The 12,820-nt window shown below is 49.0% G+C and overlaps 1 protein-coding gene across 1 annotated transcript in view; it reads left to right on the top strand.

The window, feature by feature from the left end:
* The window catches only part of TBCD (tubulin folding cofactor D), a 114,366-nt gene that overhangs the window by 67,292 nt on the left and 34,254 nt on the right, over positions 1 to 12,820 (top strand). The window contains exons 15-17 of the mRNA XM_081162739.1: positions 6,777 to 6,834; positions 9,507 to 9,536; positions 10,978 to 11,063. Of these exons, the coding sequence (XP_081018865.1) occupies positions 6,777 to 6,834; positions 9,507 to 9,536; positions 10,978 to 11,063 (174 nt within the window). The remainder of the gene's footprint in view (positions 1 to 6,776; positions 6,835 to 9,506; positions 9,537 to 10,977; positions 11,064 to 12,820) is intronic.

Raw genomic sequence — 12,820 nt, 5'->3', positions numbered from 1 at the left:
GGCCCAATGAGCTGCCAGATGCTTAGCTTTCTGGGCATGGCACATGTTGGGAATGGGCTGTGAAGAGCCCAGTGACTGGTCCGTGTGGGCCAAGTGAGCAGCCAGTGTGATCTGCTTGTTTCAGAGTGAAAGTGACTGCAGATCTGTAGCTGAGAGGGCAGAGCCAGGCCCATTCTTTGGGGGTCCTGAGGGTCCTCCACTTTGAACCCCACAGGACCCCCTCTGCCGTGTCTGGACTGTGATGGGAGGGGGTGGAGATGGTGGTCAGAGCACTTGCCTTTCTGAGCTGAGTCTCACTTTAAGCACTTGATTAAACACAGGAGACCAGAGCATCCTCTGTGCTGGTGGCACTGTCTTCTGCAGAAACTCCTGTGGTTGCACTTTGGCCCTTTGATCTCAGAGGAGGTTGTTTTCCTCCACTTTCTGGGTATGCCCAAGGCGTCGCTAATGAGTTTACACAGCATCATACAGGGAACCATCTGCTGGCAGGGACACCCCAGACTCCTGCTCAGCCTTTCTAATTTCTCCTAATTAACAGGGGAGCTAGCGGCCACGTGGAGTTTCTGCCTGACGCGCCCCTCTCATCCCCTTTCCCTGTACCATCCGGGATCGGATCAGCGAGTGTGCCCTCTGGAGCCACGCCCGGCAGGTTTTCCAGGCCAGTTTGGCAGGTTCTGAGGGAGCCTGTGCTCTAGCTCTTCCTGGTCCGTCAAGACTACAGGCGTGGGGGCGAGTGAGGAGGGCGGGCTGGGAGGTGAGTCATGGTGCCAGGTGAGCCCTTAGGACGCTGCTGGCCCGCACCTCCCTGCCCAGGAGTATCGGTTGGGGTGTGTCCTTCAAGATCTGCCTCCTTTGGTTTGTAATAAGTCACCACATTTAATTGTCAGCTTTTAAGCCCATTAATCCTGGCACCTGATAAAATGATATCTTTAACTGGACTTTCACAAACTCTTCAGTGGATCCTGCAAAAATTGACAGTGGAAATCAAATGCAATTCTGTAAGTGAAGTAGGGACATCTGATAAAAAGAATCGGTGGCAGCAGGACTGGACACAGTGAGAGGTCAGAGGTCAGGCTTACTGGGCCAAAAGGTGCCCAACGAAGTGAGAGGTCAGAGGTCAGGCCACCACCTCAGACGCCTGGGGGGTGGGGGCTAGTACATGGCTCAGCTGCCCACTCTCTGAGGAGCTTGGAGGAACCATCTGTGAATGTGCACTGACCTTTTCTGTTTTATAATATCAAAAAGAAAGTTTTTAGGCAAATTTAATTATGTTTTGAGTTAGTAGTGGCTGCTGTTGAAAATCTGTTTCCTAAGATTAGACATAGATGGATTAAGAAAGGAGCAGTTTTTTTGTGGAAAAATAAATAGGGCTTCCTGAAAAGCGAGGTGTCATTTAGGGAACAATGAAACCCACGAAGTTAAAATGGCACAGAACAGGGGTGCTTATTTGGAAAATACCTTCTCACCAGCAATCAGAATGCTAATTTGCAAGAAGAAAAAGAAAAATGAGCCCCCACTGCTGCCGGCAAGCCTGTTGGTTGTCACCTTCCAGCAATTTCTTCACCTGAAACTCGGCTGTAAGCTGAGCGCTGTTGACATCAGCCAGCAGGCCCCTCCCGAGTTGGGGCAGCACTCTGCGCCCCGCCCCCGCCCGCAGCTGGGCAGTGCCTGGGGATTGGCTCCCAGATCTCTTCCTCGAGGGCAAGCTTGTCCTGAAAAATCAGGAAATGGCATGTGTTGCTCAAAGCTATGTCTTGTTCTCACTGCGACCTTCTCAATGGCCCACTTCCAGAAGGAAGATAACCCTTTTGTTTTTCAAGAAAAGTTAAGTGCTGATTATAGATCAGTGTGTCCCTCCCCACCCCCCACCTTGGCCTTCATTTTAGCTCTGCTGTGACTTCTTACAGTGCTGTGCAAAGTCTTGTGCTGGGAGCTTTAATTTTTTAGACTAACTTGGCCACAGGCAGGTCTGGCATTTTAACTTGATTTGCAACTTTCAAACAAAGTGGATAGATAATTACAGCTTGATATTAAAAAATTTTTTAAACTTTGAAATTATAGGATTACTATTAAGAACAACAGTATATTTTGCTTTTTATTGCTATAAAACATTATGTAAACTAACAAAGATTGACTTTGGGGTGAGATATGCCCCTTGCTGTACCTGCTGATCAAAACCAGGTGCCTGGGACTCAGGGCAGGTTGAGGCGTGCAGCTTCCCCCGACTCGGACAAGAAAGAAAGTCCCTCTCTGTTTGACACAGACCGTTTCTCTGTGTTGGGAAATCCTAGTGAAGTATCGCCTGAACTCCTGCAGCGAAAGCAAACAGGCAAAGACGCCTGAGACAGATCCCAGCCCCGGAGCCCAGCCCGGGCAGACGTGTGCTGCTGCCAGCTTTCAGTGTCGCTCTTCACATCCCCTCTGAAACGTGAGACAAAAGTGTGTGACTCACACTTCACCCCTCTTGCTAAGGGAAATTTTTAAAGGTGCACATGGGACAAGGGTCCTGTGGGAGCTTTCATATTCACATTTAACCAAGATTATCATACCTGTTTTTATTTGAAACTTACTAGTATTTCTAGATAAGCCAGTTTTGTTCTCAAAGTGAAATTAGTGTAGTTTTCAAAATTTAGTCCAAATCAAAACAGTATCAAAAACCTGTTACATTCATAGGTGTATATACAGTTGATTTGTTGAATTAACTGGAGTCTATACTTGGTTAAAAGTTGTGTTTTTAAAGTGGTATTGTTATATTTGTCCTGCGTTCTCTGAATTTTGCTAAAAAAGGAATAAAGCAGTAACTATTTTAAGTCATAAATTTGTGAATGTGAAAGCCATCCTGGTTAGAAGAGGTGAGACCCTTTGCAGTGTCCTGCAGTCCCCCCAGGAGTGGACGTGGCCTGTGTCCTGCTTTCCCCTCCAGTCTGTGGGAGGTCAGCCTCCTGTGTCCCTATCATTCACCACCGTGCACAGTTGTTTCTGCTCGTGTTCTTCAGAAGGGTGTACCTTCTGGTTTCCTGGGACATATATCTTTCAACATCATTGCTCTGGGCCAGTAAACCCCAGGAGCTGAGAGCATGGGCCTGGCCGAAGTTGCCCGCCCAGGAGACCCCCCCAGAGGCTGAGCACAGAGCAGAGGAGCCTGAGGTCGGTGTGGACACGGTTTCACATTGTTACTGAGAGGGCCCCATAGGTGAGTGGACGGAGTGTGACAGAGGAAGATGAAGGCCTGTCTCTGAGGCCGCCAGCTGTGAGGGAAGGGGCTGGAAGGAAGGAAGAAACACACACACACACACACACACACACACAGAGACACCCCCCCCCCCCCACAAAACAAGAAAGAACCTTCAGTGGGCTCACCTGAGGACTCAACCACCCGCACAGTGCTGAGCAGCAGGGACTGACACAACATAAACTGTGACCTTTCTTAGTGGCCTTGGCTGCACCAAGAAAAGCTTGGTGGAAATTAGACTCAAGCTGCCCTGGGCAGGGCCAGAGTGTCCGCAGATGGGTGGCCCCGGGGTTGGAGGGGCCCTGGGCCTGGTCTTGGGTGCTTCTGGTCTGGCTGCCCTAGAGCAGTTGTCTAAATTGATGCATGACTTAGCCAGTAACCTTCAAGGGCTCATAGGATGGCAGGTGATTTTACGTTTCTTCTTCATGTTGGTTCTGTTCTTTTGTCACTAATCAGTATTCTGTAATTAAAAATTGTAATTTTAGACAGATTGGCAGGAAATTTTAAAGGCAGTGTGAAATGTGGACCTCTGTATTGTGTAGACCCAGAGTCAATAAAAATAAAAGTCCACACTTTTCTTATGTCAGATATTAAAGGAAAGCAGGAATGCTTAGTTAATATCCTTTCCTGGAATACGTATGATCTTATGAATTAAAAAAAGGTCTTATTAATACGTAAATTAAGAACAGTAGTTATATACTTTTTAGTTATTGAAAGATCTCATTAATACATGTCTTACTCAGCTTAATGATTTCTAAAATTGCATTAACAGTTGCCATTGTGATGTTGAAATAGAATCAGTTGATCTTGAAATTAAAATGTTCCTGCTATAGTAAGATGAATTTTCTTTAGTTTTAAGCCTAGTAGTTTTTAAAATTTCATTTTAGGTATAGTTTGTAATAGAGTTTGGAGAGGAAAAGGGAATAACTTTCTGTTAGTAGAGTTTTGGTGAAATTACTTTCGGCTTCAGGTGGTGAAAGGAGTAACAGAAAGGACCCAAGGTACTAAAACTGGATTTTTAAAGATATTTAGTTTCTTTTCAAAATAACTTAATTTTGAACAAACTTCAGACTGAAAGAAGAATTGTAAAAATAATAAAGGTCCCCATAAGCCTTTGCCAGCTTTTCCTAATGGTAACCCTCACGCAGCAATACCAGGGACAGGAGCCCTATGTCACTTAGCCGAGCTGTGGCTGGTGCTTGGTGGTGTGCCTACTCAGGCACATTTGGGGCACATCCCAGACTCACCTGGGGGTGCTGGCCTAGATCCCCAGTTGAGGTGGGGTCTGTGGAGTCACTGTATTGTTTTATTTATGAATAATAAGTGCTTGAAGCTACATAACTATGTCACCTCTCTGTAAACTTCGCCTGTTGTCACACCCTCCAGTCGCCTTGGTGCGCCTCTTCGAAATCTTCACGAGGAGGCCGTGTCCCCTCCCCTTATTCACTCAGCCATTCATTTTTGTTGTGTGGGCTCTTGGGCACTTCTTGGATTCTTGGGGTTTTCATCTGATGCTGCTGTTCCTTTTGTTGCTCAGTTGCTCCACCTCTGGCCATTGGGGGCTGTTTCAGGTTGATTTCTGCCCCCTCTCAACTTTTATTTTTGTGAACACTTTCATATTTTCTAGCACAACCGATGCTTCAGGCTTATTATCTCATTTTTGTTGCCCCATCCCTGGAATCGGCCACTTCCAGGAGTCTGCGTTCCCCTTAGTGCAGAACCGCATTTTTACTCTGACCCGGCTTCCACTCCTGCATCTAGGTGCATATCCGCCCTAGAAGGCTGGGCGTTCCCATGAACACCAAGTCCACCCCGCCCCTGCGGTAACTCCTTCCCCATCTCTTGTTCTCTGTGGTGTTTCCTCACGTCTGACTGCAGTTCCTTGTGCAGTAGCTTCACAGTTGTTCACCCACGCCCTGCGGGAGACACAGCCACCACCAGAGGAGAGAGTGCCTGTGCACTGTGCTCCTCAGCCCCTCCAGCCACCAGGGCCCAAAGTTCACCCTTGTCATGTACAGTTCTTTGGGTTCTGACAAACTTATAAAGTTGCGTTCCAAACCACAGTAATAGAACAGTTCTGTCACCCAAAATTTCCTCCCTCTGCCCTTTGTAGTCAGCCACTCCCAACCTTTGGCCACCACCAGTATGTTTGGTCCCTAGAGTCTTGCCATTTCTAGAATGTCTTATAAATGAAGACATATAACAGACTTCTGATTCTGGCTTCTTTCACTTTAGCCAAAAAAAAACCACAACCAAAAACCAGGAGAGGTCAGAAGTCTGACCCGGGTCTCACTGGGCTAGAAAGCTAGGTGTCCGAGGGCTGGTTCCCTCTGGAGGCTTCTGGGAGGGTCTGCTTCCTGTTGTTTCAGCTCCTGGAGGCACTGCGACCCTTGGCTCATGACCTTCTCTCCACCTTCACAGCCAGTAGCTTCGGGCTGAGTCCCTCATGCTGCAACCCTGTGATTCTCCCCGTCCTGCCTCCTACTTCCATTTCTAGGGACCTCTGGTGACAGGCCTGCTGGGAGAGTCCCTATCGCAAGGTCCACTGGTTAGCAAACTTAATTGCATCTGCAACCTTAATTCCCTTCCCCAGGTAACGGGACTGTTCACAGATCCTGGGGGTTCCCCTGGACACCTTCAGGAGGGAATTGGTCTACCTGACTCAGGGGTCGACAGACAGGCTGCAGGGGTACCTGGGATTCAGAAAGCTGCTGTTTGGGCTGGAAGGACTGGAAAACATGGATGTGCCAGGGAAGCATCCCAGGGAGTTGGAAGAGATTCAAGGTGCAGAAACAGGAGTTGGGATGTGGGGCCCCCAGCTGGCATGTGGGCAGCATCCTTCTGAGGGGACAGTACCCCTTTTTAAAAACACTTCTCTGTAGGCTGATACACATTTTCAAGTCATACTTAGAAACAAGACTGCATGCCTTCCCTAAATCCCTTGTTTTCTGTTACTAAAATCAAGTGAGTCCTGGTTTATCCGCAACAATTATATGCGATGACCTAACGAGGAATTTAAGTGAAGCCCGATTGTTTGAGCCTGGAAAGGTTTTATGCCCCTGAGCGGTGGTGGGGTTGGGGTGGGGTAGGGTGAGGCTTGGGGTGGGGGCACACCATCTATAGGACTTGGGCCACACCTAACAGCTGTTTTCTGTCCTGGTCCAGCTGTTTCTGGGAGGGTGTGGGGGTCTTCGCTCCCTCTGGCCTCTTTTCCCTGTGTCACCGTGGGCCATGCCCACCTTTCCCTTCTCCCCCATGCCACCAATTATCCTCTGGGAACCCTGCTTCCCTTGGCTGTCCCCCAGGCCTGTGCAGCTGCCCTGCTCCCTGGAACTTTGCTTGCATGCAGGTGTGCACCTCAGGTGGCTCTCATTAGAATCAGGGTCCTCTACCCTCAGCGCTCTCCTCAGCGCATGTATTGTGACAGCTGTGGTGGGTTAGAGGTGTGAACAAGCCAATGAAAGACCAAGGTTCCTAGTTAGTGTCTCAGGGTCTGAGTCTCTGCATGTTTCCTTTTGACAGTCATTCTTCTCCATTCCCACAGCGCCCTGGTCATTGCCACTGTGTTCGACCGAAACGTGAACTGCAGGAGGGCCGCCTCTGTAAGTTCCCCTCTTGTTCCTTTCCCTGCGGGTGTGGGGCTCTGGCCCATGCTGCTGCGTGAGGCTTGCATGGGTGGCCATGCCCATGTTTCCCACCTCTGCAGTCAAGGTTAGGGCTCTGCGTGGCTGTCAGACCAGGAGTCTGGTGGAGGGGTGGGTGGACCGAGAGGCAGGCAGAGATGCCGGGACCTGAGAGGACTTACTGCAGGCTCTCAGTGTCAGAAACGGGCTGCGGGAATTTTACTTGCGGGACCTGAGTGTTCTGTGGATGGTTGGAGAGGGTACCCAGATTGTCAGATCAAAGGCCTCAGCTGGGGAGGAGAAGCTGCCTTGCCTTGCCTGGGGGCCCCCACACTTCATGGGAGGCAGACTTTCCCACCACAGGAGTGATTGCGCCCCAGCTGGACCACAGGCAAGTGCAAGGTCTCGTTCGAGGCTTCGTTCAGGGAGCTCTGTCCTCAGACTTGGAGGCTGAATGCAGGTTTTTGTGCCAGGAGAGGAGTGGACATATGTTTTGGGCGGTTGGTGGTAGAGAGTGAATGAAGCAGCTGTGCCTCCCAGGGCCTGGAGGTCCAGGCAGAGGTGGTGCCAGGACAGTGCCAAGGAGAAGGGGTGAGTGTGGCATTCTCGCCCTGCTCTTGGGCTCGGGGAAAGTGCTCAGCCTTCCATCATCAGGTGTGGCCATAGCTGTAGGTTTTTTGTAAAGACCCTTGAGCAGGTTGAAGTTCTGCTAGTTTGCTGGATGTTGGAGTTAGAGATGGTCACGTGGTTTGTGTCCTTTATTCTAATGTGGTGGTGTGCTGATTATCAGGTGTGAAACCAACCTTGCACTCCTAGGATAAATCCCACGAGTCATGGTGTAATCCCTTTTCATATGGTGCTGGATTCGCTTTGCCAAAGTTTTATGAGAATTTTTGAGTCTGTGTAGAAAAAGGGACTGTAGTGTTCATTTGTTGTGATATTTCTGTCTGGCTCTGGAGTTAGGGTAATCTGGTCCCATGGAAGGAGTTGGGAGTGTTTCCTCTTCTGTTTTGGTGAAGAGGTTTCAAAAAATTTATATTATTTTGTTTCTACTTTAAATGTTTGGTAGAAATCACCAGTGAACCCATTTGGGGCCTTTTTGGTTTCCTGTTTCTTTGGAAAGATTTTAAGTTACTTAATTTCTTTACTCACTAGAGGCCTGTTCAGTTTTTTTATTTTCTCTCCATTTCATCCAGTTGTCACATGTGTCTGTATCAAGTGAGAGGTCGCCTGTCTGCCCCTTCTGGTTCTGTTGTTCTGTCATGTGTCACCAAAAGCAGTCTCCTGGTTGTTTCTTGGCCTATCCTCCATCTGGTCTCATGGCAACCTGAGTGCCTGACCCCCACCCTCCGTTCCCTCCTCAGCCTCCCCTGCTTCTCGTGGGTGTCCACACATGGCGGGTGCTCAGCAGAAAGCTGGTTTATGAGTGATGAGGGTGGGGTCAGGAATGAGCTTGCAGCTGCACCCTCTGGTGCTAGGATGATGTCAGAGATGCATTGCCTCAAACGCAGGGCTCAGAGAATGTCCTGCGGTCGTTGGTAGCGTCTCATGGCTGCCTGCCCTCAGTGTCTCTGTGGGCAGGACATGAGTCCCACCCTCGGGACCTTTAGACCTTCCCTGTGTCAAGAGGAGGTTTGCTCAGAACCTCCTCTGTGTGTCTACATGTCTAGAAAGTGTGGGGATTGCATGAGAGGTCTGTACGTTTTGCCCTCGTGTTTACCTACAGACAGTAATTGTGAGACTCTGAAGTATGGTGAGAATCTTTTGTTACATCTACTAAAGAATCAATGGATATGCTTTCTTCTGTTCACTGTAACATGAGGCATATCTGTGGGTAGCAGTAATACAGTCAGAGCACTGATACCTTTATGAACCTTGGGGAAGGGATGGAATAAAACTATAGACATAATTTTTTTCAAGTTAAAGTCATAATTTTAAAAATTATTGTGACGGTCTTCATATGTAACACTTAAGTGCACCCCTATGTACCCAGCAGGTGCAAAGTTAGAGCAGAGAAAGATTAGAGATGCATTTGTGTGAGGCTCACTTGAAAATGTGGGATTGAGAACCTGATTACTAGGAGTAAAATTTTTCCAAAAAGCTGCTTCCCCAGATGAGGGTGTCCAGCTGTTTTGTCTCCTGTTTGTACTCACGGTCCACGCTCTCCTTGTGCTGGGTCTCCCCGGCTCATGGGGCGATGGTTCCCGAGGTCACCTGCCAGGGCAAGGACCCCACTCAGACCACAGGGTCTCTTCCCCTGTGCACCCAGGAGGTGGTGGACACAGTGGAAGGTTCTGACCCTTTGTCTCAACACTGATTTGGCTGTTGGGCTTTTATTTAACCGGTTGGTGTGTCTCTATCCCCATTTTTATGTCTAGGGTCTTCAATCAGGCATTGGTGCGGGCCCTGCATTAGCAGCCAGAGGCCATTTTTCTGGATGTGTCTGATTTTATAAACTTGAAACATTAAGTTATGGTTTTAAAGAGCACCAGGACAGAAGGACAAACTACCCTGGAGGCTCTGATCTGCCACCAATAAGGATTTTTATGAAAAATAAATAAATAAAGCTGTGGGTCATTGTTGTGAGTCTGTCTCCTGATGTCTGGCAGAATGCAGGCTCACTCACTGCTGTTTACTCTTTTGTTCCCTAGGCTGCTTTCCAGGAGAATGTGGGAAGACAGGTATGGCTATTTCTTCAGTCTTCATGCCTACAACTTCTGTAGATTTAGAGGTAGAAGTACTGAAAACTACAAGCTGCGTGTCCTCTTGCATTGATGGCATGGGTAACGACTGTACTTAGAATAAACTAATAACACGGTTCTGGTTAGACTCACTCAGAAGGTGACAGGTGAGCGTTGACACAAGTTTTAAACAATTAGCAGTGAATGTACAAGTAATTTTATATACACGCATGCGTGCGCCATTAATCGGTGCCAAATGCATTGCTGAGAGGCCACCTGATGTTGCCAGTTACCCGTGGGTGCTCAGGGGTGTGGGCAGTGACAGGAACCCTGCCTGTCCCGCGTGTGGCATGAACCAGCTTCCAGAAGCCGTCAACCCACGACGCCTCTCAGTGCCCGCCAGCATCATCGTGCCCCCTGGCCCTTAACCTCTCATCACTGGTCAGCCATGCTGGGAGGTGTGGCCTTTATCCCTGAGCTGTTCACACTGTGGGTGATGATGAGAGCCCTAGGATGTGTTTGCGGGCCTGGTGGAGAAGGGCCAGAGGCAGGTGATGTTTGGGAGACCCCTAGCTGAGCTCTGGTCAGAAGGGGTGAGAGGTGAGTGTGCCAGGTGACAGGTCTGGGCTGATGGTAAGTGTGTTATGGGTGAGGGAATTGGCAAGGGATACCAGGGAACAAGTGGTGATGGGCCTGTGGGACTTGGGGATAGAAGTCGGGCTGAGGGGAGCCCCATCAGAAGGCTCAGGATGGACAGAGGACAGAAGGGAGAGGTGAGGAGAGGTGGCACCTGAGAGAGGGATGCCATAGATAAAACCAGAATTCCAAGACTTGGTGCCTGGACTTTTGGGAGGAAAAAGCAGGATTAGGACTGTGCCAGAGCACAGCCCGCTCAGTGCCCGTTTCATCAGGGATCTTGTAGCAGAACCAGGCTTGCTATCCTGACCCTGGGGCCTGCGTTCCGCGTGCTGGTTCCAAGGCCTCCCAGTGTTAGTTGCCTCCTGGACTGCTCGGAGCCATTTGGACCATGATGTTTTCCCAGTGTTGTTGCACAGACATGGAATTTAATGGTCTGGTGGGGGTCACAGGTCGAATGAATCTGGCTTTAATACTGTTGAAACTTGTGTTTTTATGGTGTGTGGTTAAAGGAAGGTCTCATACAACATTTTGAAGTTGAAATATTTGAGTCATTTGAAAAAAAATATTTTTAAGTGGTTCAAATAATTTTAGCGCTGTGTCCAGCCAGGGATGGGAGCTTAGTAAGTGACTGTGCCTTGGCGGCTGTGGATGAGCAGTTTCAGTAGCCTGCAGTCTCTCCGTTGACGCCTGTCCTGCGTCTCTTCGTAAAGTAAATGTACATGAATGTGACTGGTGACCCTGTGCAGGCACCTTTACTCATTCAAACTATTTTCACCTTTTTTCTACTCTCCTTTTTCCTTAGGGTACTTTTCCTCACGGAATTGACATTTTAACCACAGCTGACTATTTTGCTGTTGGTAACAGATCTAACTGTTTCCTGGTCATAAGGTAAGTTTTTAATATTCATGACGAAATACAACGTCCTCTTTGATTTAGATGTGTATAGTCAACTTCTGCCATTTTCTTCCTTGGTCCTGGAAGGTCCATTAAGTAATTGTAATTTATGTGTGAAAAGTTAAAGGTGGAGTTGGAAACTGTTATCAGAACTCTTGTTTCTCACTGATTGGACGCATACACACATGTTCCACTTATGTAAAACTCGAGAAAAGGCTTGAGGACATTCAAAGTGTTGGACAGTCTACGGGAATGACAGCAGATTGGGTGGTGGAGAGGGTGCGGGACCCAACAGAGGGAGTGACTGGGAAGGAACGCGCTTTCCGGTAATCACTTCTAGTCTTCCTGTTTTATTAGTGCTGTTCTGTCGAGGGCCTGGCCTCTCACTGAGAATGGCCGCAAGCCAAGCTGTGCCTTGCCTGCTGTGACAGCTGTCCTGGACGTCACACGGGTATTGAGTTTCTCAGAATGAAATCTTGGATTAGGAGTGACTGCGTTTCTTTTTTTGCATCAATAAAATAGTGCTCTCCAGGTTGAAGTTGTGTCCAGGCTGTTTGCGAGCTCACTGAGGTAGAGGTATTTGAGAAATCAGGTCAAGGAATGAATATTTAACGCCCCTGAGTTCAGTTTGCAGAAGTTACTGCAAAGCTCAGTAACCAAAGTTTGGGAAATGCCTTCTGTGTCTTAGTCCACCTGCTACAGCACAAGGAGAAGAGTGTTGGTTTTACGGCCTGATGTGTTTGCCCTAAACTGGGAGAAGCATGCAGTGCATTTTAAAGTCATTCACCATCACATGTCCTAAGGACAGATGCCTGATACCCTGCAGTGCAGACCATGCAGGAACTGCATTTGTCCGTAGCTGGCGTGCACGCATGTTTTTGAAAATGCGCCGTGCTTGGCCTCTTCCCCAGAAGGACTCTGTGACTGAACATGTTTCTAGCATCTTCCCCCCCCCTTGACCGTCATGGCCTCTGGGCCTCACAGTCTTCTGTGTCCATCCTGTCTTTGGTTGTTAACACCTGAACATGTATTTCATGTGGAGAACCTTCCATATTCCCCTGAGTTTCATGGCTAAAATAATCAGCAGTGGTTAGCCTTGGCATGTTTTCGTGTTGCTGAGGTTCCTGGTGCCATGTGGTCCGTGCATTGTGTGGAGGCGTGTGGAGAACCTGACCTTGCTCAGGGTGATCTTTCACTGCATTTTGCATGCTTCCTGTGGACAAGAGGCCGTCTGTGAGAACGGGGTCTGTGGCTGCACCCCATGATCTCAGGGCTGTCCCCTCGGCCATGGTAGGGCAGATGCCTGGGTCCTGCCATCAGCCTGGATGTGGTGGAGGGAAGGGGATGCATGGCAGAGGGAGCCTGGTGTGTGTTGAGGGGATAGCCCTTGGGCAGGACTTTTGAGCCAAAGTGAGGACTTTGGGTTTTCCTGAGGCTGTGGCACGCGATCTGATGGTCATATCTGTGTGTTAAACTTGTGGCAGTGGCTGCATTTTGGTAGCTAGAAGGAAGGAGGTGGTCAGGGATGGGAAGTGGGTCTGCTGGAGTTGAGTGGATGCTGTGAGGAGGTTGGAGGGGTTTCGAGAGCGCCCAAGGGGTCACTTGCAGCAGGGTACACCTGTGAGGAGAAAATGCCTGTGGGTTTGGGGAAGGTCAGGTGGTCAGGTGCTCAGCTTTGCACCCTGATTACGAGGGGCTTGTGGCACAACTGAGCGGTGGCACTGCCTGTGTGCAGACGATTCTGGGGAGTG

The sequence above is a fragment of the Miniopterus schreibersii genome, assembly GCF_964146895.1.
Source record: "Miniopterus schreibersii genome assembly, chromosome: 16".
Lineage (NCBI taxonomy): Eukaryota > Metazoa > Chordata > Mammalia > Chiroptera > Miniopteridae > Miniopterus > Miniopterus schreibersii.
Note: the sequence above shows the minus strand (reverse complement) of the source record. Positions and strands in the feature narration are given on the sequence as shown.